General features: G+C 44.7%; 1 protein-coding gene across 2 annotated transcripts in view; it reads left to right on the top strand.

Annotated features, from left to right (window-relative positions):
- nkain4 (sodium/potassium transporting ATPase interacting 4) overlaps positions 1–26,303 on the top strand; it is a 44,954-nt gene that overhangs the window by 17,916 nt on the left and 735 nt on the right. Inside the window, exons 2-6 of one of the 2 annotated variants that reach the window (XM_053425017.1) lie at positions 1,489–1,626; positions 2,859–2,939; positions 6,777–6,977; positions 17,440–17,500; positions 26,011–26,095. In XM_053425017.1, coding sequence (XP_053280992.1) covers positions 1,489–1,626; positions 2,859–2,939; positions 6,777–6,977; positions 17,440–17,500; positions 26,011–26,095 — 566 coding nt within the window. Of the gene's footprint in view, positions 1–1,488; positions 1,627–2,858; positions 2,940–6,776; positions 6,978–17,439; positions 17,501–26,010; positions 26,100–26,303 lie in introns of those variants that run through there. The other variant, XM_053425018.1, reaches the window with a different exon arrangement.

Here is a 26,303-nt window from a genome sequence, read left to right as displayed (position 1 = left end):
TCACAATGTCTCATCGGGTTGCTGGTAACATATCCATTACATTCGGAAGAGGAGCCATCGCTGTGTATCGAGCATTTGGTGTGTGTGTGTGTGTGTTTGTGTGTGTGTTTGTGTGTGTGTGTGTGTGTGTGTGCTCATTGGTGCGTTCCTATCATTGCAGCAGAGACGAGATTCCTCCTTCCCTCATCCATCTTCAAGCGCTTGGCTGGAAATGACATGTCGACGCACAACAAAACACATCATTGCTCGCAGGACACACACACACTGACACACACACACATACACACACTGGGAATATAATAAAATGGAATTGGACTGGCAAAGGAATTTTAATTAAATGGTTCACACCCGTCCCTAGATTTTGCCCCAAATGGAATGCTAATTGAGTCGATGGGAATAGGGACTCCCAGATGTAGGTTAATGCTCAGTCCAGACATGTTTTACCTGCATCTCATTAAAGATCTCTGTCCATGCTAATGCACCTGAAAAGGCAAATCCCATGACTCTTTTATATTCACATACACTGGTCATGCGTGTGCCGTGGTGAATAGGAAGCAGATTGTCCACGAATAACAAACAGCAAAGGTTCAAAGTAAGACCAAGGATTTCTTTACCTGGACCTACAACAAGGTGGAACTGTTACTGACGGTTATGATTAACAAACCTTGTAATACATTTTGAGTTCTATTTTTTTTTTTTTAAATGAATCAGGGCTGCAAACATCTCGGTTGTAGCGACTTGAAAACCATAATACATAAAAGTATTTTGGATGCCAGGTGTAAACGTAACAAATATAGAATATCATTGTAGCCTTAAAGGGTCAAATAAATGAGTTTTCTCATTTTAAGAAGATTTTACGATTATTTAATAAAAAACTTCATCGTGAATGTGTCAATCTTCTCTATGTAAAAATAACTATGTCCAGGAAATATGTAAGATTAGGACGGGGGAGTCTGTAATGAGAAAACAGTGAAATTCCTCTTTTCATTGCACGGGGTTTAACTCTGCTTGTGCACGTGCATGTGTGCAGGTTGTTTGCAAGAAAATATTTTAATAAGCGCCTAAGCTCTCTGCGGTGGTGTTATGAAGCAGGGCTCTCACCTCCCGCCATGTTCCCTGAACATTATTATTCCTGGAGGCCACTGGCAGGACGGTTGGAAACAGTGAGCGTCTCCTCTGCTCAGCGGGAGACGAATCGATAAATCTGTCATTGTTTGTTCTCTAAAACTTTTTAAGTCTTCACCTCTGGGCGATGCCGTCGTCAGGGCTGTTCATGACAATGTCCTCATTCAAAAATTCAATAAACTATTAACAGTACATGGACATGATGCCAGAGTTTTAGTAAGCTGCCATGTTTGGCTCATGCAACCCGCACCACGCTGCTCGGTTCACTGTCACACCAGGAGAGCACTTTTTCTTCCAGAACATATGAACCTAATGACATTTGTTTTTTCCTTTTTCCCCCCCTCTCTCTCTCTCTCCCTTCAGTTACTGGCTTTGGAGAGACAGGTCTTTGACTTCCTGGGCTACCAGTGGGCCCCCATCCTCGCCAACTTCGTCCACATCATCATCGTCATCCTCGGCCTCTTCGGCACCATCCAGTACCGGCCGCGCTACATCGTGGTGGTGAGTGCACCTCGCTGACGGCTGGCAGCTCCAGTGAAAACCTGGCGCGGTCGCATAATCCTTTTCCTCGCGGTTTCTGTTAAGCAGGGTCACATCACTTTGCATTAGTCCTGCCCCTGTGCTCGTGCTCGCAGACCGGGCATGTTGTTGACTTTCCAACGCTAATTGCAAATTGTGCTGCAATCTCTGGAGCATCATGCGACGCCCTTAAATCACCCCAATCCCGTGGTAATTAGGGCTAATTAAAAGGGGGTGGGCCGGGTAAGAAGCTCATCAGATTTATACTCTGCTTCAACTTGCTGGACGGAGAAGGTCGTTCTCCGGAGAACACGTTGAGAAGCACGTGGCGCAAGCTGCTCCGCTCTGAATCTCCGCCGGTGTGCTTTCTACGCACTTCAGTTTTTATTTGACACCATAACATTCATCCGAGGCATTAAAGGCCTATTTTGAGCTGCATTAGCGGAAGCGCAGATGGTGATGTTAATGACAGGAAAAAGACTGGGGGAAGCGAGAAAGAGATACAGAGGAAGGGAGAGTGAATAAAGAGAGACAGGGGAGGTGGAGGAGAATGAATGGCAGCCACACAGGATGAAGGAGCAGAGGAAACAGGGGTGGTGGAGGGGAGGAGGGGAGGAGGGAAAGTGGAGCTATTGTCTCATGTCAAGTGGAAAATTGGTGAGAGGGCAAGTTCAGCGGTTTCATGATTCAACATGTATGTTTTTGCGAAGGTGCTGATTTTCCCCTCCACTCCTCCTCTGACATCTTAAACACACAGTTCACCGGGAGTCAGAGGATTTCACAACCTGATGACTCTCTCTCTCTCTCTCTCTCTCTCTCTCTCTCTCTCTCTCTCTCTCTCTCTCTCTCTCTCTCTCCACTGCGTGCCTGTCAACAGTCGACTGTCTTACTGTACAATTTAGTAAACGCTTGAGTCGTGAACTTCTGCCGTCTATAAACCTGCAGCTCCCTCGGGCCATAAAGAGACTTGCTGAACTTACCGGCACGTTTTTTAAGACAATGAGGTCTTACATACAAACTTAAGTGCGGGTGTGGTGTCTGTGTTTGTATAGTGTGTCAGAATATGTGTGTGTGTGTGTATAGGAGGACACCTTGGTTGAGGGGCTCATTCATTAAACCCACCACGTTTTTCAACAGTTGTCACGTCCTGTTCTGTTCAGCTCATCGAGTTTCCATGGAGCTAATCTGTGTGTGTGTGTGTCTTTGCTCTGCAGTACACAGTATGGGCCGCTCTGTGGGTCGCCTGGAACGTCTTCATCATCTGCTTCTACCTGGACGTGGGAGGCCTGTCCAAGGTGAGACCCTCCCTCCACTGCTTCCTCTGAATCCTCCGTCATTCATCTCTCAGCCGACGTCAACAGCTTTGTCTGCTTTTGCCCTTGATAGTGATTTATGGTTAAATGAACACGCGATATGAAAGTGCTGCTATGTAAAATACCACCAATAATAATAATTCTATGTAGATAATGATGAACACATTTTCAGTCTCTTCTAGAAGACGTTAATATGATTGAAATTATTTCTCTGCATGAAAAGTCGGTCAAATGACAATTGTGTTGTGTATAAACCATCTCCTTTAAAGTGACTGCTCACAAATATCTCTCTTACACCAACATTAGGGGAGATATTATTATTCTCAAATTTCTTAAATTCATGAATGTGCAACACACGCATGTAGTTTGAATCCAACAGTGAACTTGGATCTGCACTGTGTTCTTTTAAATGATCTGTGTGGTGCATTTACTGTGACCTTATCAGTGGGGGGGCTGTTTCCTCCCTGCCAAGTTTCAAGTGGAGGATTAATAGGTGAATAGAGAGGACAAATCCCCACTCCAAACCATCAGGCTCACACACACACACACACACACACACACTTTAAAATCTTCTGGACTCCCTGTGGTTCCTAAGTGCAGATTAAGCGTGTGTTTATCCAGACAAAGAGAAGTGTTTGGGTTGTCACCTCTCCGTCTCCCTCCTCCTGTCAACCCGTCTTCTCACAGCAGTTCTCCACATCTCCCCGATCCTTTTGATGTTCATTTAAATTTATTCCACATATTTTGCAAGTTCCACGTCTGGTCTTTTTCCTGTCATCACTCTCTCTTCTCCTGTCTCCTCCCTCCGACCCCCCCTCCCCCCTCCCATCCCCAGCCTCTCTAGTTATTGATGGGTGTCTTGCCCGGTCGCGAATCAGACCGCTGACAATAATGAATTCATGTTGGCAACAGTCCTCTGACGGCTCCGCCTCGGACAGGCAAAATGAATTTCAGAAACACCTTCCCAAGCTCCGGTGACTTTGTCGTCGTGTGATAGATCTTGGCTCCATCAAGTGTGTCAGTCTCTCAACGCGTATGTCTACACAGGTCCACTGTGAGTGTGTGTGTTTGTGTGTGTGTAGCTGTGTGCTCCTGCGTGGTTCCTGCTAGAATAATGAGGCTTGTAGGGGCCAGCTGCTCGGGGCTGAGACTGGGCATTAACCTGACAGATGGAGCCAGCCTGGGCTCCCAGCTCTGCATATGGTGGCCAGGAGGAGAGCTGGCTAATGGAGTGCCCACACACACACACACACACACACACACACACACACACACACACACACACACACAGACACACACACACGCCCCCTGCACACATGCATGACCAGACTTGATGCAACACTTTCTGAGAGGACCCCCCAACACATTTTATTTTAAACCAGAGTCTATGTTGCCTTGACCGATGCTGACAGCCGAGCACTGGAGGGTGGGTTTTTATTTATATGTGTATGAACGGTGTTTGTGTGTGTGTGTGTGTGTGTGTGTGTGTGTGTGTGAGAGAGTGTGTGACAAGCCCCTCAATGTTCAGGGTTGTCAGAGTCATATGCCACATGCTCTGTCACCTCCCATTGATATCCCTTATCCCCTCCCCCACAGTGCGAGTCAGACTGACAGACGGACCCCTGCTACTCGGCACACACCACTGTTTCAAACACTTTTGATCTTTCACCACTTCTCTTTTTAGTCATTCAAGCGCACACAGAGACATACATTCCCACTAACCTACCTGAACATGAAAAATGCTCTTTCCTTTATTTTGAAAATGAAATAAGACTCTTCATAATGCCCCAATTGGTTAAGCTTTGGCTCTAAATCAAAACAATATATTTCTCTTCTCTCTTGTAGTATGAACATCAGTCCACTGAACCTGCCCATTTTAATCATCTAGATACTTGGATTATTCTCCGAAAATCTATGAAAATGTTGAAAAGCTTCTTTATCTCTCAATGTTAAAGAAAGAAGACATTCGTTGATCTGCCCTCTGATCCAGATCTGCAACAAAGCTGAATGGGTTATTCCTTGTGTCCCGACACACCCCTCCTCAAAATGTTACGGAAATCGATGCAAAACTCTTCCAATTAACAAACAGATAAATAATAAATGATCTCTTTGGCGGAGTTGATGAAGTCTTTAGATTTATCGTCCTCTCTCAGTTGAGCTCAGCCCCTCCAGCTCCTGGATCAATATGCCATCACCCTGCCTGTGCATCTTTATGAAATCTAAGTAAATACAAGACTCAACAGAAGAGTCCACAACATCCAGTTGGCCACTCGGGTTCACTCCCCAGTGTGATCGCACAAACACAGGTTATCTCTTTGTTTCAGAAACAATGAATCACGAAGTAAGATTTGAATCATTTGATGTTTAATACCTCATCGTCTCCAGTGATTCCAGTAACAGGATTTCTGTCCAAACACGCATTGAGTTTAGTTGAACAAAGTAGTTTGAGCAATATTCAGGAGAGTAACCTTGAACATCGATTCAGGCTGTCGGACGCACGGGAGCATAACAACAACTCTCCTGACAGTAAGTTGCCCCGAAAGCCTCTTCGATATCAACTGCTGACGTTTGTGCCACAGCTTGAGCAGAGATGGTTTCCCCCGGCTCGCGGGCTCAATCAATGGCATCAGTCACGTCATTAGTCTCCTATTGACCTTCAGCCGACTTTGTGTTTGTGACTGTTTGGCAGAACGACAGAGAGGGAAGCTAGAGACAGAGAGAGAGAGAGAGAGATGTTTACACTCACCAGCTTTATGATGATATTGTTCATGACTCGTTTTTTTATGTAGGTGCTGTTGATATCTGTCCGTGTACGTGTGAGCAGCGGTTGATAGGAATCAGAGATGCTTCCTGACAGCACTTGGCTCTGTTAATAATGCATGCCTTGTCACTGAGGGGCAGATGCCGGGTTAGATTGCTGTATTCGGGTATTGATTGGTGTTTACAGGCTCATATGGCTGTGTGCAATTTGAACAGCGGCAGGGTGTACAACAGTTGCATGTATAAAATCCAAAAAAGTGCAGTTGCATTTTAAAAAAGATAGCAGCAGCAGCAACGTGTCTCTTTGCTGAGACAACCACAAATCACACAACAAGCTAATGTCTATATATCTCAGTGTAGTGACAGTAGAAGTTGTAAAGGAGGGTAAACCTGGGCAGATGAAATCAAGACCAAATCTATCCCCTTGAAAGATATAGTAACACATAAATATGTTTTTAAAGACAGCTGGTTTGTTCCACCACTTCGATCAAGACTGAAATATCTCACACAATTATTGTGTAGCCTACTGACATTCATGGTTCCCAGACGATGACTTTGGGGATCCTGGCCTTTTACCAGCATGATGTTGGGATTTGGGCTTTGAGTTCAGTTTTGTGTAGTTAATTGTATATTTGCATAGTAATGAGGATACAATATATTTAATATAATTAGGTCCAGACAGTCTCAGTAAGAGCCCCTTTGAGAAAATGGACAACATTTTTGGGGGATTCGTCCCCGAATACAAATCCGCACAAAAATGAATTATTATTATTTATTATATTTGGATCCAAAAATGAACTTTCCACCAACTTCTGTGGTCATCCATCCAGTAGATTTTAGTTGTCCTGCTTATTAACAGAGTGACAGAGGGAGGTGATGAGGAAACAGCCCCATGAACCATCATCCATAAGGCCTGTAGACAAGCTTCCTGTGTCAAGACAAACCTGACTTATGATCCATGCTTGGTTTCCCCCATAAATAATAAATGAATGGACCTCATAAGTAATGTATTGAGTTCAAACGAAGAAGTAACTGTTCACTTTTTTATTCTCCTTCCAGGACAGTGACCTGCTGACATTTAACATCTCAGCCCATCACTCGTGGTGGAGTGAGCACGGGCCGGGCTGTGTGAGGAGGGAGATGCCCCAGGCTCCAGGGATCCGCACCACAGAGAGCCACTCCTACATCACTGTCATGGGCTGCCTCCTGGACTACCAGTACATCGAGGTCGTGCACAGTGGCACACAGATCCTTTTTGCTGTGAGTAAAAGCTACACTTGACATTTTCACATGCTGATTCCACGCGAGTCTGAACATGTGCCAGGAACTCATCGTATTACGTTGCCTAACACCGGCAGCGACCACACTCTTCATGTATGTGAAAGGTGAAGACGATGGGGATGAAGGTGATGTTTTTTGTTTCCCTTCAGTCACTCCTCTAAGTACACTTCCACGGCGCTCTGTTGTTTTGTCGGTGGCAGCCTCCCTTCCTCTGCCCCGGTCGCTGAATGAAAAATTGATCCGTTGTTTTGTCTGGCGGAGGCTCAGACCTGCCAGCTGCTTACAGGTTACTCAAACACTGGAAGGACTGGTATTGTCCTCTTTGTACGGCTCGGTTTGAATACGCCACAACCTCACATCCTGCCAGCATTCACATTTAAACACACTCCTGTACGACTGACTAAACTCGTGTTGGACGGGGGCCACTAGGAGTTGCCAGCACAGCAGGCCTTTGGCTTCAGACATGCACATTACACACTCACACTAACTCGAGGTAACATTCACTCACACACACTTTGACTCCATTGTGCACACACACACCCACACACACCCCTTCTCACAGTCACTTTGTGTGAAGTCGATTTAAACAATTTTGTTGACTTGTGTACTTACATTATCCACATGTTTCCAACAATATTCAACACAAGGTAACAGGATGTTACATGACTAAGGTCAACCACACTGATAACCAGTTTGCCAGTTAGCCATTCAACAGTTTTTTATTTCCACTGTTGTATTGGTCACTCATAATGGATCTCGATAATTCGTTGCCATTTGCTGCATAGTGTGAATATAGTCTGAATTTGTGTCTGAGTTGCGACGGTTAGATTTTCTTCAGGAATGAGGGTGATCACAACATCTCCCATGATCCCTTGCTGCTTCACTTCGTCATAGGTCTTTTGTTATTGTTTTGTTTGAGAGACCCCTAGTGGCTAAGTTGTTTCGTTTAATGGACGTAGATGTTTTCCAAGAGGATGAGGGAGCTAATACACGGCAGCGTCAACGGCCATGAACTTGAGTTCCTTTTTCAGAATCTGGTTGATTTTCGTGCTTACTGTTAAATCTTGGACTAATTTAAACCTGGAAAAGTGCTTAGGGCCGCGACTGTAGGTGATAACATGGCACATTAGAAAACTGGCAGAAAGACCCAGTTGTTGAGAAGCACTGGATCGTACCATTCGTCCTGTTGCCCCCCGTGGAGAGAGGGGCGGGTGATAAAAAGACTGACCTCACTTTACAACCCCAGCTCTCACTTAACCGTAGCTCTTCTTGCATTATAGACAGTGACTTGGTTCATTCCTTGTCCCACTTGGGCTTTAACTCCTATATAAGAAACGGTATCACACCCTCACGTCTGCATTTTGTCCAACTGAGTATTTAACTGCAGCTCTGTGGGCCCAGCTCATTAGAGGAGCAGGGGAAAATAGTGCTGAAATCCCAGTGTCACTTTCTCTGTATCCTCACTTCCTCTCAGACTGGACTCCTTTGAGAAGCCCACTCTTGTTTTGTCTTTCCTTTTTCTCCTTCTCCGGTTGAGGGAAGGGCCAGACAGGAAGAGAAAGGGATGAGTGAAAAGCAAAGGAAGAAAGAGGGGTGTCTCTTTGTCTTTGTTCGAGGGGTTTCAAGGTTGCAGTGAGAGGCCATTAAATATTTAGTTTGGGCTCCAACGAGCATGTTTCATTAAGATGAAAAATGTGGATTCATCGGGCAGTAATGGAGGCGTCACTGTCATTTATCTGCTGGGATTCGTCATTGAGTGAGAAGGGAGCCGTTCAGAAGTGAAGCCTTGGATTTGGGAGCGTCACACCTGTCGTGTTGCCGATTGAGGCTTCGGGCGAAATTCGGCAAAATAAAAGTAACGTCAGGGTTTAAAGGATGAGCTTGAAGTGGAGGAAACCTTTTCAAACTGCCATCATGAATTATTCATTTATCACTGAGGGGAATATTTTGCTCCTGTCTGCCGTTCACCTTATTCTTTGTTGCCTTCACTGAAACAGCAGCTCGCCCGTCCATCCCACAGCACGTACTGCTATTTAATTGCTTTGGTGTCCTGATCATTAATGATTCCCCCGTCATTACAGTCAGCGGAAAATCCACCGTTTTTTTTTGTTTCTTTGTTTCTTTCCTCCTCTCTCTATCCTTCCTCCATCTTGCCTGCTTCAGCCCCATGTGCACCGCCTCGGCTGTTAAATAAAACATCTGAGTCGGAGAAAACCTCTCTGGTGAGATGGAGGGTAGTTAGGAAGAAAGGTATACAAGAGAGGAGAAGATAAAAGGAGCAAGATGTGAGATTCAGTTTACATCCAGACATAAGTCCTACACGCTAAAGGGAGTAGTGCGAGATGTCAAAGTGTTGTCAGAGCTGTTGAACACACAAACACACACACACACAAGCACACACAAGCTCACGTCTCTCTATAGTTGTACGCACACTCTGACATTACGCATTCCCTCGCCCCTAACCCTAACCATTGCAACTAAATGCTTAACCATATCCCTAGCATATACCTAATTCCAACCCTAAAACCAAATCTTAACCCTCAAAAAGCCAATTTAATTTGTGAGGACCAGCCAAAATGTCCTCACAATCATGGTATTGAACTAAAATTGGCCCTCATAACTATAGATATACATGCACACACACACACACACACACACACACACACACATACACACTGCCTCCTGCATGCTCTACTTAGGCACCATCCCTTGCCTGAATATTCAAGATATTTTCCTGTTATGATTATGAAAGCATCTGACCTGAACTACCCTCATTAGGACTTTGCATTGACTTCCGGTCGTTGTACACAGCCTGACCAGACCCTTGTTCCAAAGCTCAAACGTGACCAATTCATACTTAACCCAAACCTTAACCTAACCACAATTTACATCTTACCCCTAACCTTCAGGACCTAGGTAACAACGTGTTGCCTCATTAGTACCAGGCTTTGATCCCATGAGGTCTTTTGGTCCTGACAAGGTCAGTGTTTATGCTGGATATGGACTTGAAGAGGCAATAAAAACAAGTGCACACACACACACACACACATCATTTAGTGTAGACTATTGCTGCCACAGGCGGTGCTTTCTTCTGCCGCCTCTCTGTTCCCTGCACCGTGTGGAAGTTGATAAAGGGAGGAACGGCAGCCTGCGTCATTCTCTCGTTCCATTGCTCATTTCCTCCTTTTTCCACCTATTTGTCCCCTCATCACAATCTCTCCGCTCTGTCTGTCTTCCTGTCTCCTGTCCCCGCCCAGATCTCACACTGTTTGACCTTCACGCCGATCAAATTCTCATCAAGTCAAACAACAAAGCACGACACCCTGCATTTCTCACTCATCGTCACTTTAGCTCCTTCTCTCATTTACTCCAGGGCTTCGGGGCTCTGTCATATCGGTCTATACGTCTGCGTGTAAGTGAGGCTTGTTATATGCCGGGGGGCCAGGGTTGGGTGAGGGACAAATAGCGGCCCCCAGGTTGATTAGGAGAGTTCCCTCAGTGGGACTCGTGTGGGCTGACCCCTGTAATTGCTGCTCGGGGCGGTGCCTGCCTACAGAGCGAGGCTGGTTGTGTGTCTTGTGGTTGTTCAGGTTCACTAAGTTCAGCAGCATAAAAACCCCCACCCAGCCCATCACTCACCCAAAAGGTCCGGGTCCTCGCTCTGATGAGTCCATGATGTGTTCTTCAAACTCTCATACTGGAGAGCCATCACCACTGGGATGAATTTGTGTTTTTTCTCTACTTGTGTGCACGATGCACAGAGAGCTGAGGGATCTTTGATGTGCTTGTATTTGAAGTCCAATAACTCTTCCACAATCAGGTGGCCGTGGATTGTGTAGTTTTAATAATAGCATAAAGTACATCTGCAGTTTGTCAGGCCTGACAACGCATTGTGCCGGCGCTGTAAGTTTCACAGCATCCGCTTGAAAGGACTATAAAGATCCCAGGATTAAAAGACTTATGATGCAGTCGTGAGCAGTTGCTAGTTCTGCTGGCTGCTGCAAAACAGAGCGGGAAAGAGAAAAGAAGTCTCCAAGTCTCTAACTGGCCACTGCACAGCGTGTCGGACCACTCGCAGTACATCATAGAAACAGGACCGCCCGCTATTGTTCTTCAAAGGCTCCCTCTGCCAAGAGCTTTAACTGCTAATATGTGTTGCAGGGAAATGGATTTCCCTTGGATTAATTTCACTCTAATATTTGGTCTTTTTTATGTTAAACTTCTGAGCGTATGCAGGCAAAAAAAGAGGAGGGAGCTGAAAAGAGCTGAAAATCAATATTTAAGGGATAAACTTCTCACGACAAGTTAGTTTTTTGCTTTATTTGTTGAGTGTGACTCGTTGTTTTATCTAAGTGACATTTTGACGATTTGTCCATTTGTTTCTTCTTCCAGAAAACTCTATATTCTCTTCCCTTTAAAGAGGGATTAGGGGATTTTTCAACATGAGCCCTATGTCTATGAACTTGGGACTGTAGAGGGAATGGTAACAAAACATTTGGAATCAGTCCAGTCTCCGCTGGAAGCTGCAACAATGCATCTTATGGGGCAACTGCGACAGAAATGTCCATATTTTTTCGCCAATAAATTGCTCATATCAGCCCTTCTGGTTTCGTTGGTTAATATCCTCAACTCTCCAACTTTCTCTCTTTCACTCCCACTCAGTTTTCCGCCTCCATCTTCCTGCCATAACCAAAGTCTCACAAGACTTTTATTTGTGAAAAAATACATTTTGTGGACTGTCGCAGTTGCCCAATTAGATAACATTATACATCCTGGATGCACTTGCTGGCGGAGGCGATCAACCGGAAGTTGTTTGTAGATATCATTCATTTACCCTCACACACACACACACACACGCACACGCACACACACACAAAATTTCAGTTAAGACATCATCTAAAATCATCTGTTCTTCTCTGGGACTGCAGGGAGTAACATACAACTTTTATTTATGCATGGACAATGTGTGTGCCTGTGTGTGTTTGTGTGTGTGTGTTTTGAGAGGGGGCTGGGAGAGGAGAACAGGTGGATGTGCTCTGCGCAGTCCCCATCTCATCATGTTTTGTCATTAAACATGCAGCTGGCCACACACACACAAACACACACACACACATTTAATTTTGTGTAGAGACGCCTCGTGTCTCATTGTCGGGCAGAAAGTCCAGTGCAATTAACCCACAAGACATCGGCACCAGCCCGCTCCCTCTCCGTCCTCCGTCTCTCTCTCCTCTGTGACATATTCTACCTAGGAATTCCTGTCATTGGAGTACACTCTGTGAGTTTTCTCCTGACACTGAGCTACGATCAATAGTGTGTTAATTAGCTTGTAGATCGACTCAGATATCCATCACAGCGCTGGCACGTGCACAGGCCCAGCGGCTGTGCACCAGAGGCGGCTCCAACTGTGAGAAAATCTGGCAAAATGCAGACGGAAACTTGCAATTGTTGTCATAATTGATTAATCTGTCCGTTGTTTTTGACCAACCAATTAATCACAGTTAGAATTAGGAAATTGTGGGCAAACTGCCGAGAAGAAGATGGCTCCTTCAAACTGCTTGTTTTGTCCAAGTCGAAAATCTTAAATGTTACATTTTTCAGCTGAGAAACATAAGAAGCATAACATGTGACAAGCCGAAACAGAGGGGAATGAATAGATGATGAAAATATTGTAAAATATTAATAAAAACATCTCGTGGAAACCATGTCAAATATAATTAGATCTTGACAGTTAAATGAGTTTGACTGTTTCTCTGATTTATTGTCGTCGCCCCGAATAACTGAGAAGAATGAAAGCTTCTAATCACGAGGAAGAGCCGTGCGTGGTGAGCTGACGTTCATCAGAGAGAGTGCGCTGTCAAAGGTGATTATGGGTCTTTTGTGAACCCGGCACATTCTCTCTACCTGACCTTCATTAGCCTATGCAAATACAAATAGCCTTCCTTCTTAGCTCAGCAGCTGGCCTCCTTCTCACGCACACACACACACACACACAAATTGTTGCCCGAGCATTCAACTTCTTTCATTTTCTAGGGAGAAGAAAATTCAAATAATGCTGAGCGCTCACAAATACCGTCTTAAGTTTCCTCTGCAACACAGTGAATAGTAAATGAAAGGGGCCCACCGGAGGATAACTTTGCTTTTGATGTTTGTGCTCATCCGGGGCTGAACTTTTTGTGCCTCTGTTTTCGCTGTCATGCTTCCTTAAGTCAATTGTCCACTGTCCACTGTCCTGCAACCTGCAGAGGAGGACAGACAGAGGAGGGTGGAATCTGTTAGAGAGACAATAAAACCAGGAAGCACAAGCTGCTTTTACAGACCTGAGCTGAACTGCGAAAATTATCCGGAGGGGCTGCGTGTGCGAACGTAAATGTCTGAGTCAGTTGCTTCGGATATGTTCCAAAACTTTTTCTGCAAGCCTTCCAGGTAAATGTCTGGAAAACGTTTTTAATATACGTGGAAACCAGAAGATTATATATCTGGATGCAAAAGAGGTGTCGTACACGTAGAAGACACAGATGAAGATGTCCACTTGGAAAGAGCGTTTGTTAATAAACAGAAATATGAAATATGATTTCCTCCCTACATGCTGGACCCAGGCACCCTGCCTCGTCTGAATGTTCTGTATCCAATTTGTCTGACATGTTCTGGAGTTCATGTCTGGAAAGAGGGGTGGAGACTTGTGTTAAGAAAGAGACTGTGAAGAGAGCAAGAGATGATTGGCAGATGAAAGAGTTGGCTTTGGTGTGACGCGTCCTCCCAGACGGACTGAGATCAAGTCTCAGAGGACATGCAGGGGCTTTATGATCTTAATTAATATGACATTCATTTCCAAAATGAATCCGAGTCAAAGAAGACAGCAGAGGAGCGTGTGTCTGTGTGTCTGCGTGGGTGGGTGTTTGTGGGAATCCATTAACTATGCTGGAAGATATAAGTGGCCCTGTCACTTATTATTGAGGACACTGACCTGTATTACTTAAGGGCAGAAGCGCCTCCAGGGAGAAACCACCAAGTGGTCCCCTCTCTGATCTTATTAGCCTCAATTACGTAAAATTACTGTACTGAGGCCTCGGGGAAGGAAATGGGAAGACAAAGATGATATCGGTTTGTGGAGGGATGGAGGAATCCTTCCAGATTCACTGTCCAGACCTGATATACCTCATTCTATCAGTGGAGGTGTGAGACAATGCAGTGATGTCCCATCGCTGAGCAGCACCCACACTTTGGCTTTCACTGATTAGAAATATTCCGTTTCAGTGAATTTAGTGCTGTGTCGGATTTGTCTATTCACAAGTGTTATTTATAAATGTGCGCAGCAGCTAAAAGTAGCCACAGCATGTCAGTCGCATTGTGTTTGGTTTTTCCCTCGGGGCGACAGCGCAGCTTTAGATATAAAACTGGCCTCGTCTTATTTCTGTCCTCATCGCCTGAGCCGCTTTGTGTTGTACCAGACTGAAAATCTTTTAGACTAAATCTGTCTGATACGCTCTTTCCTCTCCTCTATTCTGTTTCTTTCTCACATTCGTAGACACAGATGAGTGCCTCCTCGTTGATTCATTTGCTGAGTAGAGAACTGATGTGCTATGCTATCATACAAACAACGATTCGATTTTAGATCATGACAGACTGAGGGTTCAGACCAGAGACAAGCCGATGTGGGCGTTTGAGGATTTGCTGGGATTTCGAACAAAAGATTATTTTCTTCTCATTTCAATCGTCTCAAGTTTCTCTCAACGAGACACTCTCACATTCTCGTGAGTCATAAGTGAACACGTTAAGTTTTTTCTCCTATTTTGAAAGCAGCCCTGATTTCTAAAACGTGATGTTGTCATTCTGTGGCACTGCTCAGTCCTGTCACCCGTCCTGAGTGATCTCATCACAAGTGGGGCTGAAGAGATCCAATCCCCCAGACTGCATTGGGAGGTGGTCCTGTGGCTGCATTCTCTTATCTGTGTGAGCCCAAATGCATTCTGGGTCACATTAAAAACTGTCTAATTAGCTGATGTCCTCTGTCCCGCTCCAGTTTCACAATGAAACAAAACTATGTTTAACTTCTCAGTGTGTCCTGTACATTGATCACTCAGTATGGATGCAAATAGCAGGTCTGAACACGGCCCACTGCAGCCTGCTCCACCACCATCTTCATGGATAATATGCAAACACCATTGTTTCCTAAGCCTCCTCTGCTGTGACATGTTGGCTGTATAATGTTGTGACTCAGACCACAACAGCAACCCTTTATGCAAATCACGCGAAAAGGCACTCATGCATTCGATATTAACTTGTCCGAGCACACACTTCTGCAAAGCACACATTGGACACACATGCGTGCACGCACACAGACACAATACAATTGGGATAAAACAGGGCGTGCCCCCTGCTGTTAACACCATCTCGTGTTTGACACTGGCTTTATGCATATGCTAATTCACCTCCATTTCACCGCCACAGTAATGGACGGGGTGAGACCAGCAATTAGATACCAGAGCGAGGAGAACAGGTGAGAGAGAGGCAGGGAGAGGAGAGAGGTACCAGTCTTATCGAGCACACACAGAGAGATGGAGCCATGCTCTCCTCCACTAGACACCACAGCTGCGTTTCATTCATAAATAAAACATTTAATCTACATCTGGATGAACTTCTGTGAAGGCCGCATATATTACACGCGTGAAAAACTGAATAAAGACGTGCAAACTGCTCCTCTTATAATTACACAGGCCAGGCCCAGTTATAGGTTGAATCAATGTTATATAAATAGCCAGTCAGTCCCTCCATGGGCTCTGTGTTTGTGTACCCAGTGTGTGAGGAGGGCAGCGTGCCCGGTGCTGTTTTAATTGGCATGGCTGAGTGCCAGATGATGGATGGATGGCTCGGTGGTGAGAGACTGTCTCTCACCGTGTCCGTTTCTGAGACGATGACAGCCATCTGCCAGTTCCACAGGCTATTCTCAGTGCTCTGTGTGCCCACTCGGTTGAGCAGCTCCTGTATGTACACTGTGGAAACCCTGTACCCTTCTATAGCACTGCCAACACCGATACTGCAGTAAAACTCCGGAGAGCTGTGTACACAAAGCGCCGACATAGTTTTACCTTCAGATTGCTATGCTGAACATGTCAGTAAACAGTCGTCTGTTTACATGCCCAGCATGTCTCATTTGGATTGGTTGAGTTTCGGGCCACCTGATTGATGTAAGTCCAGAGTTCCCTCTTGTTTTTGCTTTGTTTTTGGTCTCCACCGGCTTTTGAGGGAAATATCTGTAGCTCTAGCTGCCAAGTGCTTGAGTGGTTTCAGGCAGCACCAAAACGTTGTCTGTTTGGTGCTGAGCAGGTTGTATGTGGTGGGTTTGAGCTGTTTGCCCAAAAACGCTGCCGCTAATATATTTTTGTTTTAAACAAAAGATTTGTCTCACATCCGTTCTACCCTGGTGATTTCAAGCCACTAAAAAATTCTGTTTTGGAAACACTGCTTTATCCATTTCAGTTTGAAATCTCCAGGGTTAGAAGAGTAGAAGTTGAGGCTGAACAATATCCCAGACGTCCCTGTTCGCTTCCTGATTGGATCATTATGTCTCATTCCTTGATTCATCACAATCAACCATGTGAACTGTGAACTAAAACAGCATCCTCCTAGAATACCAGTGTTGAATGCAACATGGATAATAAATTACTTTATAATAACACAGCTGCCTACGTGCACAGGACGCCATCTTGTTGCTGTAAGCGGTGTCAATTCTCAATTATCTCAGTTAGCGTTGACAGAGATTATTTCTGGTATGAAACCTTAAACTTTTGTCTGCAAGGTGTTTTATCTACTTTTTCAAATTAAAGCATGCAAAAATATATTATAAAAAAGGAAATATAAGCTGCTTTCAGACGAACGCTGAACTCGACATTTTCCTGAAATGTCTGAGTAAGTTGCGTTGGATATTTTCCAGAACTTTTCCTGCCAGCTCCCCCCAATGTTGTTTTTTTTTGGTCTCCACCGACTTTCGTTGGGAACATCTGTTGCTTTAGCTGCCAAGAGCTCCACTGGTTTCTGTTTGGTGCTTTAATTAGTACGTTATTAGTGAAAAACAAATATTTATTGGGATGCAGCCTGATGCTGATGATGTTTGTGGTTTCAAGAATACTCCCTTCACGTTACACCTATAGTTTTATAGTCTTGATGGTTTTTTGATGATTAATAGTATAGTCTATAAAATCTTTATTATTTCATTATTATTTTATGAGTTAATCAATCATTTCCGTTGTAGTGTTGTTCTTTACAGTGTTGCACACTGGAGGCCCCCCGAGACCACACAGCCTCCTTCTCTCAGAGTCATAAGTGTCTGTTCTCCTCTGGGTGTTCTCTCTGTTTCATCTGTTTGTCCATTAAAACCAACACACTGTTGTTCATCGTCTGCTCTGCGGAGTCTAACCTCTCCTGTTTGCTTGTGTGTCCACAGCTCCTGGGCTTCGTGTACGCCTGCTATGTTGTCAGCGCCATCACTGAGGAGGAGGACAGCTGTGAGTCGCTCAACCTCCCCTCACACACACACACACACAAATACAAACACACACACACACACACACACACTCTTGAAACCGAGCCTTGCATTAATGATTGAATCAAACCCACTCACTAACATGAGATAGACGACTCCCAAGTTGGGGAGAGCAGGGCCTCATCGTTCTTCCCCATCCCTCTCTTCTCTCTCTCTCTCTCCCTCCCCCTTCCTCCCCCACACCAGCTGGGGCCTCTCCCTCCAGAACCAAAGCAGCCATGTGTTCCCTCTCCTCACCTCCTCCAGCCCATTCTTCCCTTTCTCTTTCACGTGTCCTCTCGTCGTCCTGGCCGCGCCCCCCCCCTCGACGTTCTGTGTGGTCCTCGCTGTCGCAAACCTGTTATTTTCCTCCTTTAATGGACTCTGTCTTTCACTTTTCTCACTCCCGTCTCTCCACACACCCCCTGTTTGTCCCCCCAGCTGTCTGAAGCCCTGCGTGGGGTGGGGTGTTTTCATTCTGCAGGGGTGCACCTCCCCCACTTTCTCTCGTACGCAAACACAAACACACCTTCGCTCCTCACATCTGTGTCGCGCTGCTCCTCAAGCATAGTCATCGTTTCTTTGAAGTGGCTCCTCACTCTGTTTCCTCCTGTCTGTGCTGTTTTCATGTCGTTCCCTGTTAAACCTTTGAATGTGGCGTTGACCTTTACGTGTGTAAAAAGGGCCGACGTCGTGAAAAACAAAAATATGCCAGCCGAAAGTAGAGTCATGTGAGAAGGTGAGAAGAAGGAGAAACCAGATACGGACACTTGTGATTAATATCCCAGTTGCTGTGACCTCATAGGCAGCAGGTCAGAGGTCCTGCGGAAGGTTAGCCAATCAGATGAGAGGAAACATTCGATCTTAAGGGTCGGTAGGGAGTCATAAATATCTGATTAGCGCTGCAGGGCTGTCCACGACACGAAGCTGCTCACATGCATGAGAATCTGTCTCTACAGATATATTCAAGCAATTGCTTTGAAACCAAATGCATGAAGGTGCAGGAGTCAGATGATTGGTTAATAATAGAGTGTTAATACATTGTATTTGTGTTGCACCTTTCGTACAAGAAATGTAGCTCAAAGTGGGTTTACATGCAGTGTAGATGAAAATAAAAAAACATGTTAAAATGTAATTTCAAAATAAGAAGAAAACAGATTTTAAGAAACATAGGAACATTTAAAAGGATATTTAAGAGATAAGTATCTCAACGTTTTTTTTATTAAATTTATTAAAAAAAATGCATTAAAACAGAAAAGAAAGAAAATTATATTTAACCCAACATTTACATAAGAGTGCGGAAGTGCGGGCAAGTGAGAGATCGAGTTCAAGGCTGAAAGAAAGAAAAATATTTTAAGTTGTCTTTCACTGAACTAGCTTCTCTGATATTTAGCCGCGTCTCCGATCCTATTTTGGCTGTTGATGATCTCATTGTTCTAGAGGAGACACAGTTAAATAGAGAGTCAGCTATGTAAATTAGTTCTCATCCATTCAGAGCCGTTTATGTAATGGCTGAACAAACAAGCTCACTCTGTGAGGATTAGCTGAGGGGTTTCTCAAGTCCACACTCATATGTGCTTGTTACAATACTAAAGCAGCTTCCAGACATTCATTGAACTCCAGATATAGTCCTTAAATTATCCAAAGGGGCTTTTTGTGAGAATAGAAAAACGTCAGAGAGAAGGAAGACAACGAGGACAGATGCTGAAGGACAATTGAGATGCGAGAGCTTTTTTGGTGATTAGAATCAATGCTGGTGTCAATGAGCTGTAAACAAAAACATGGGATTTCCTCAGAGACATTTATACTTTATGTCCCGCCTCCTGCTTGCTCCACACAGACCTGGAGTCTGCTGCTGCGTTCTTCATATGTGAAATGCAAAGTCGGGATAGCCTCCGGATCCAATTGTCCCAAATGACCGATACTTTTCGGAGTTCATATCTTGAAACAACTCAAGTATAAAGAATATGGTGATTGGCTGTAAACGAAACTGTAATTTGATTTAAACTTCACAACGTACAAAGCACTACATGTACTAAAAGCGTCTTTGACAACATGGTCTTGTAATTTGGGAGGATTTTATTTTCCATGTGTGTTCCCGTTGACCGGTGGCACACCAGTCCTCCCAGCTCTCCTGTGGTCACATACCAGGGACTCACTGGCTGTGAGTGTTTAGCGTTACCATCCGTTTGATTCCCCCCCCAGCTCTGGGCAGCACCACTTAATCACCCATAAGTAATCCTGGGAGGGTAATACCATTTCATCTGGAAGTTAAAAAAGAAAGACCTGTCTTTTTTTTTGGTTTCTTGTGTGGGACCTTTGAGGTCCGAGTGTGGACGGTTGTCAGAGATTGTTAAAAATCATACAGTCGCCCAAACTCAAAGATAAACTATTAAAATAGCCCACGAGCAATAAGGAGAGGTTGCAGAACATGATGTGATATTTATTGGCTTTAATCATCTGGTAGTTCTTCTCTGATCCAGGCTGTGCTGGAGCAAAGAACGCTGCAACATCTCTTCCAACTCTTTGTTATCGCAATCTAGCCTTAGCCTGCACGCACACACACACACACACACACACACATGTATTTGGTTCATGCAGACACGCACACTCTCTCATCAACACAAAAACCAGCCAAGGCCCCTCTGCCGCTCTCGTTTTCTCTCCTCATTTGATCTGTAGATTAAAGCAAAATTTCTGCAGTGAGCCTTCTGGGTGAATTAGCATCTCTCCTCCCACTCAGAACTTTTCCATCACTTCTCCCTCGCAGGCCTCGTGGTTTCGTCACAGGTAGATGGAATAGTCAAGTATCACAATCCAATTTGAGTGTGTTCAAGAAGTCCTTTCTCTTTTCCTCTCTCTCTCTCTCTCTCTCTCTCTCTCTCTCTCTCTCTCTCTCTCTCCCCCCTTCTCTCTCCTTTCTCTGGTTTCCGAGCTGTAACGAGGTGCGCTTGTTGTAAAGAAGTTAGAGGCCTCTGGTCACTCGTTGTATCGGCCTCATTAAGTGCCTTACTGGTCAATAACTTCCCCGTTGATTGCGCCTCACCGAGAGAAGACGGGTACAGGAAACATCCTCAGGGAGAGGCAGAAAGAGGAGTACGTGAGGGAGGTGTTTATCAGGAGCGGGCCACGGAGGGGATAGATTAGACGGGGGGGGGGGGGGGGGGGGGTAATATGCAGGAACAAACAACACGAGACAAGATGAGCGTTTCACGACTAAGGAGACGAGACAGGAATTCCTCTCACGACAAGCACTCCCTCGCTCTCCCGCGAGAGGGGTGAGATAGATTAGAGTGCTCAGGCTTGCGTAAAGACTAGGGGGATGAAACACACACACACACACATACAAGAAAAACAGGAAATAGAGACACAATGGGCAGAATAACAAGCATCATACAACATCGGATTAGTTTTTGTGTGTGTGTGTAACAGCACTTCCTCTCTTCCTCTCACACTGTATAAATGCATGTATCTGTGTGTACGTGCACACACATCAGTGGGGTCGAAAAGTCTTTCCATTTTCAAGTGAAGGGGAAACGGGGTCTCAGAACCTTTGGACCCCGCCATTAATTTGTCTCGGTGTGTAGGTGTTTGTGCGTGTAGATGTGTGTTTGTGTGTGTGTCAATTTGTTACACAGAGTTATCGGTGGTGAGCAGACACACCGGCAGAGTGAGCGGTGGGGAAAATCCTCTTTGTAAAGTAGGTCATGGAGTTAGCCGCCGAGCGCTGGGATAAGCTCGCTTTAGCATGTCGGCTAATTATGCTGCCTCCCTGTGTGCTGAGTCACATCACCAGAAAGTCCTCCACAGCAGCAGACGCAGCAACTGGAGGGACGGATTAATGTGGAGGTGGCCGCGTACGAGTGAAAAGGTCAAAGACATCAAAAAGACGCCTCAACCCGTTTTCACTTCATCACCTCGCCGTCGGTGAAAATGATGCTAAACACGTAGAACAAGGATTTTTCACAGAAGATCTTTTGATATGTCACTGTAGGACAAGCCGAGGTGCTAATGACAAAATGTATAACGGCTGAATTCCATTTGGTTTGCTCGGTTTCTAGGGTCAATTCACTGTCAATATAATCAAAGTAATCATTGATCATGAATATAGAATCTGTACTTTCACAAATTAAGAAATGAGACGGCAAATATCACCAAAATACAGTAAAATGTACGTTTTCCTCAAATTATTCTAGTAAGATATAAAGTACCTTACAAGGTTTGTAGACACTTTCAGAAATAAACCATACACAGTGTTCCAAGCATCTTTGAGAACTTTTCTGTGGCTTTACTTTCCGTCTCCTCGTGGAGGACACACCGTCTGTGTCTGGACTCTTTGTTCTTTTTGTCTCTGAAGCTTCTTCCTCTGGTCTCAAGCTGCAGAATTAATCTGAGACTGATCAGACGGGAGAGGTGCCTGGAAAACTACAGCTCGTTATTTATACACAAGAAGCTGAAATAGTTTTGAAACCAGTATAGTTGTTAAATTTTTTTATCTAGATGACTTTTCCAGTGGCTAAAAAATTATAGTCCGTTCCCATTACATCAACAAATAGTATTAGGCTACAAAATTAGCAGTGTGATGGTTTGTGTGATTGTGGCCTGGGATGGAGTCAAATTTCCGGTCTAAATTATTGTTTCAGTTCTCCCCTGAAAATGCCTTTAACTATTTCATCCTGTACATGTGGAATATGATATTTTTGCTGTTTATAATTCAGATATAATCTGTCCAGCTAACAAAATAAAAGCCCCTGCAAACCAGCGGTCCACACGGATTGACACTGTTGCTGCTTCTCCTCTCAGGACTGTGTGGGTTTATACAGACTGGGCCTGATTGACCTTGTAAGAGCAGGAGAATTTTATCCACTTATCGATCTTAAACCCGATATGCATACAATAGATTTACTAAATCCTTGACACAATATAACTATTTCATTGTTGCATCGCAGTATTTGACAAAAACAAAGTAGAACCTTCGCAAATATGCCACAGAGAATTTAATTAAACAAGGTTTCGATCCAGAGGGGGAACTTCAGGGCCTCCATATTTACAGGGCACACCAGTAGACTGTCAGGCTCCATGGTGGCGGCTGTGGTTAACTTTTTCTACCACTTCAGGTGAAACACAATTACCATCATTCAATTAGTCAATACAACCCAGATATAAAAGGGCACAACCTCAACAAGTCACACAAAGGATCAATCAAAAGAGCCCAAAAGAGAAGACTTTCATTAAAACTCCATTGCACATTTTAAAATACTTATTCATATTATATTATCTATAAATAGCTTTCAAACAATCGTTCACATTGATTCAGCATCATTCTGCATCACAGTATTTGCCCATGGGATCATATTATACTTGAACTATATGTCTTATTAATTAAGTCCAATTAATCCACGATTCATTCATTTCATTGCTCCTTTATAGCTGCTGGAGACATCCTCAGTTTATTCATCTATTATAATTTCAGTTAATGGACATTGGAACATTTATTGTATCTGTCACATTAAACCCATTAAAGTGCCCCCCCTCCATAAACTCCTTTTTACACCCAAATAAGCAGGAATATGTGGGTTTTCTAAACGTGGGTAAACCTGCTACAAAGAAGGCGATTGATTCCTTTCACAAGGCCAGGGGACGAGTTTGCTTTTCTGTTTCTTGTTCTGGTGTTAGACACTAAACGAAACAGAAACCCCAGAGAACAGGGTTTTCAAACAGTAGAAAGCCGTGTTGCACTGGTTAACATCAGTCTCTTTAAACCCGATGCCAATGAAACGATGTTCAGAGAGACCCCGACGTGGGTGTAATTTTTGGACTGAGACGCCGAGCAGTCGCAGGAGGCACCCACAGGGGAGACGAGTCTTCATCGCCTCAATGATCGCTTCTGTTAAAATGTCCCCCCCCGATCTGTCGAACATTAGCATGTCCTCCCTGGGGTCATGTGTCCATCCCCGCTGATCGGAGCTGGAGCAGAGATAAAAACCTGAGATGACTGCAGAGTCGCAGTAATGAACGCTGATCGTGGATTTTCCCAACGAAGACAGACACCACACGTGAGCGGGTGTTAGTTAGTGGCTCCTTCTGTCCAGCGTGAAAGGGCCTGAGTCGTTGCCTGCAATCTTCCTCTTCTTTTCACGGGTGATTAAGTTTAAATACAGTGTCCATCAAACATACCTGAAGTTTTCATATGCAAAATGAACCGAGCATAAACCCACTAAACCAGTCTTTAAAGTAGATGATAAGCCTGTGCGGCAATGATTGCTGTGTAATGGTGTGTGAGGACTGAGGGTCAGGGCTGGGGCTCCCTTAAATGCAGAGTATGTCTTAGAGAGAGAGAGACAAAGAGAGAGAGAGAGAGAGAGAGAGAGAATGTGTCTTCTATCTCATATTATAGAGATTGTTACAGATATGCTGTGAAGTCTGGAGCTGTTTGTCTCATTATCTCCATCTTTGTCTCCGCCCTGTCTCCCCTCGATTTTCTCAGTCTTCCTCAAACTCTTTTATTCTCAAACGCCCTGATTTTTCCTGCTGGTCTTCTTCCTTTTATCTATGTGCTCTCACACACACATAGACACACGGTTGAGATGCAGCAGTCTACTGTACATTGACTGTCAGTGTCTCTCACACGTCAGATGGTTTCCACTTTAACTGAAACGTAATCGTCTGACATTATTCCCTGCTTGTGAAGGGGCTCCACACACAAGCCTTCGGTGTTGACCTACATACCTTCCAGTTCTTGCGTGTGTCCACACCAGTGAGAAGCAGCCCGAGCTCGTCTCTCGGAGCAAAAGCACTGATCAACTGCCAATATCCGTTTTCAAGGTCGTGACCTTTTCTAGAAAGAACAAATCAAATCCTCTGTGACAGTTTTCAACCCGTCCAGGTCTTCGCAAAATTCTGCAATCCACACTTGAATGCCAAAAAGAGCTTTTTGCCTTTATTCTTAAGTTTTGTTTGCTATTCACACAACAGCCACAAAGAACAGATTACTTCAGAAAGACTCAAATATTCCTGTAAAACTTTACAAAGACATCTTACCCAGCATGCAGTATGTTAGTGTTTTCGCTGATCACTTGGAGAAAATCTGACTTGGAGACATCGATTGTCAAAATCACAGTCCAGTAGTTGTTGTTGTGATATTTCCTTCAGAATCAAAGTGATGGATTTACACACTGACAGAGACAGATATGCTCCGTCCCTCGAGTTGTTGGATTATCTAAACACAGCAGCCGTCATTATCATCTAAGTGTATTCCTCAGCACAGTTCATCGTGGCAGGAGATGGATCCCCACCTGCTCATAATGAGAAAATCACTGGTACAGAAAAGAGCAGGGAAGAGGAGTGTGTGTGTGTGTGTCTGTGTGTGTGTCTGTGTGTGTGTGTACAGATGAATCCTATAGAGGATCAGGGCAGGGTCAGAGGATAGGGAAAGTCCCCCCCCCCCCCCCCCTCCACCACCACAGCACCCTGTGGCTCTGTGCGCTCATCCTGTCCACCTATCAGCATTCAGCAGACCACCCTGGCCTCCTCTTATCAGGATGGAACCGATTTGGCCTCGCGGTAGTTTCCATGGCTGGCTTGTGTTTTTCTGCTCCTCCCCACAGAAAGTCACAGATCTGCCCTTTTTTATTTTTTCTTCTTCTTCTTTTCCTCTTGGTCTGGGATCCACTGTTTTGTCTGGCGTCTTTTTCCACTGCATCAGGTTCCTCCTCTCGTGACGTTTACAGGAGTCTCACAGGCCCGTGGACATTCTGGCCTCTTTCACAAACTCTCACTCAACTTAATCTCTCTCCCCCCCCCCCCATTCAGTCAGACCGACCAGCACGACTCTCCTCGTCCTCCCCTGTGTTTCCTTCCTCTCTCCCACTCAGCCTTTTGTGTGTCCCCCCCCCCAAAAAGAGCCCGCAAGCACTTTCCTTCATCTCAACAAAAAAAAGACATCTCTCCGCATCTTTGATAAATACGCAGCACTTTGGTCCCAGCGTGTCCCTCTCCCTCCCCGCGTGGCGTAACACCCGTCTGCCCCCCCGCCTGGAGTCTGATCTTCAGAGCGAGAAAATAAACAGAGAGGGTTGAGCGTTTGGTCGGCGGCTGAAGGTCACCTCTGTTTCCGAGCGATAAAAAAGGCCTCTGCTATTTTGACAGCTGGCCAGCTTACACCTGCTCCCCAGCTTCCCATCGGGCTCGAGGCAGATGCACAGATGAAAAAAAGAGTTAAAGCAGAGATCTTCGTTTTTTTTGTCAAAGTTAAAAAAGCTGAAAAGAAAGAAATAAAAGTGTGTCCTGTTCTTGGCACGCTGTCAACACGCCCTTGTTTTACTCCTGTTCCCACTGTGTCTTTTTGTTTCCATCTCATTCCTCATTCGGCTCATGTTGTTATTGTTTTTGTGTTTTTGGTCACGCATGTTTGTTTGTTTTCGTTAAGCGTCTTATTTTGTTTTTGTCTTTTGATTTGCTCCATAATTTATGTGTTTAATCCTTTGTTTTCAGTTGATTTTATTGGTGGATTTGACCCATTCCCTCTCTACCATGTCAATGAGAAACCATCTCATCTCCTCTTAAAGCCCATGTACCTGTAAGTATGACGGTGCTGTCATCCCATCCTACACTGTGTGTCCCTCTGAGTTGTAAATGTGACTGTTTGCATATCACCATTTGACGTTTGAGGTATTGCACATTTTGGGATACACTCATTTTACTACCTGTGTTGTGTTGTTTCCAATTTTACACCTTTGCTGCGGAGCTTCTTATCATTTGGTTAGGACGCAGTATAGTTTAGAGCA

The sequence above is a fragment of the Pleuronectes platessa genome, chromosome 6 (genome assembly GCF_947347685.1).
Source record: "Pleuronectes platessa chromosome 6, fPlePla1.1, whole genome shotgun sequence".
Classification (NCBI taxonomy): Eukaryota; Metazoa; Chordata; class Actinopteri; order Pleuronectiformes; family Pleuronectidae; genus Pleuronectes; species Pleuronectes platessa.
The sequence above is the reverse complement of the archived record's forward strand: the minus strand, read 5'-3'. Positions and strand labels throughout refer to the sequence as shown.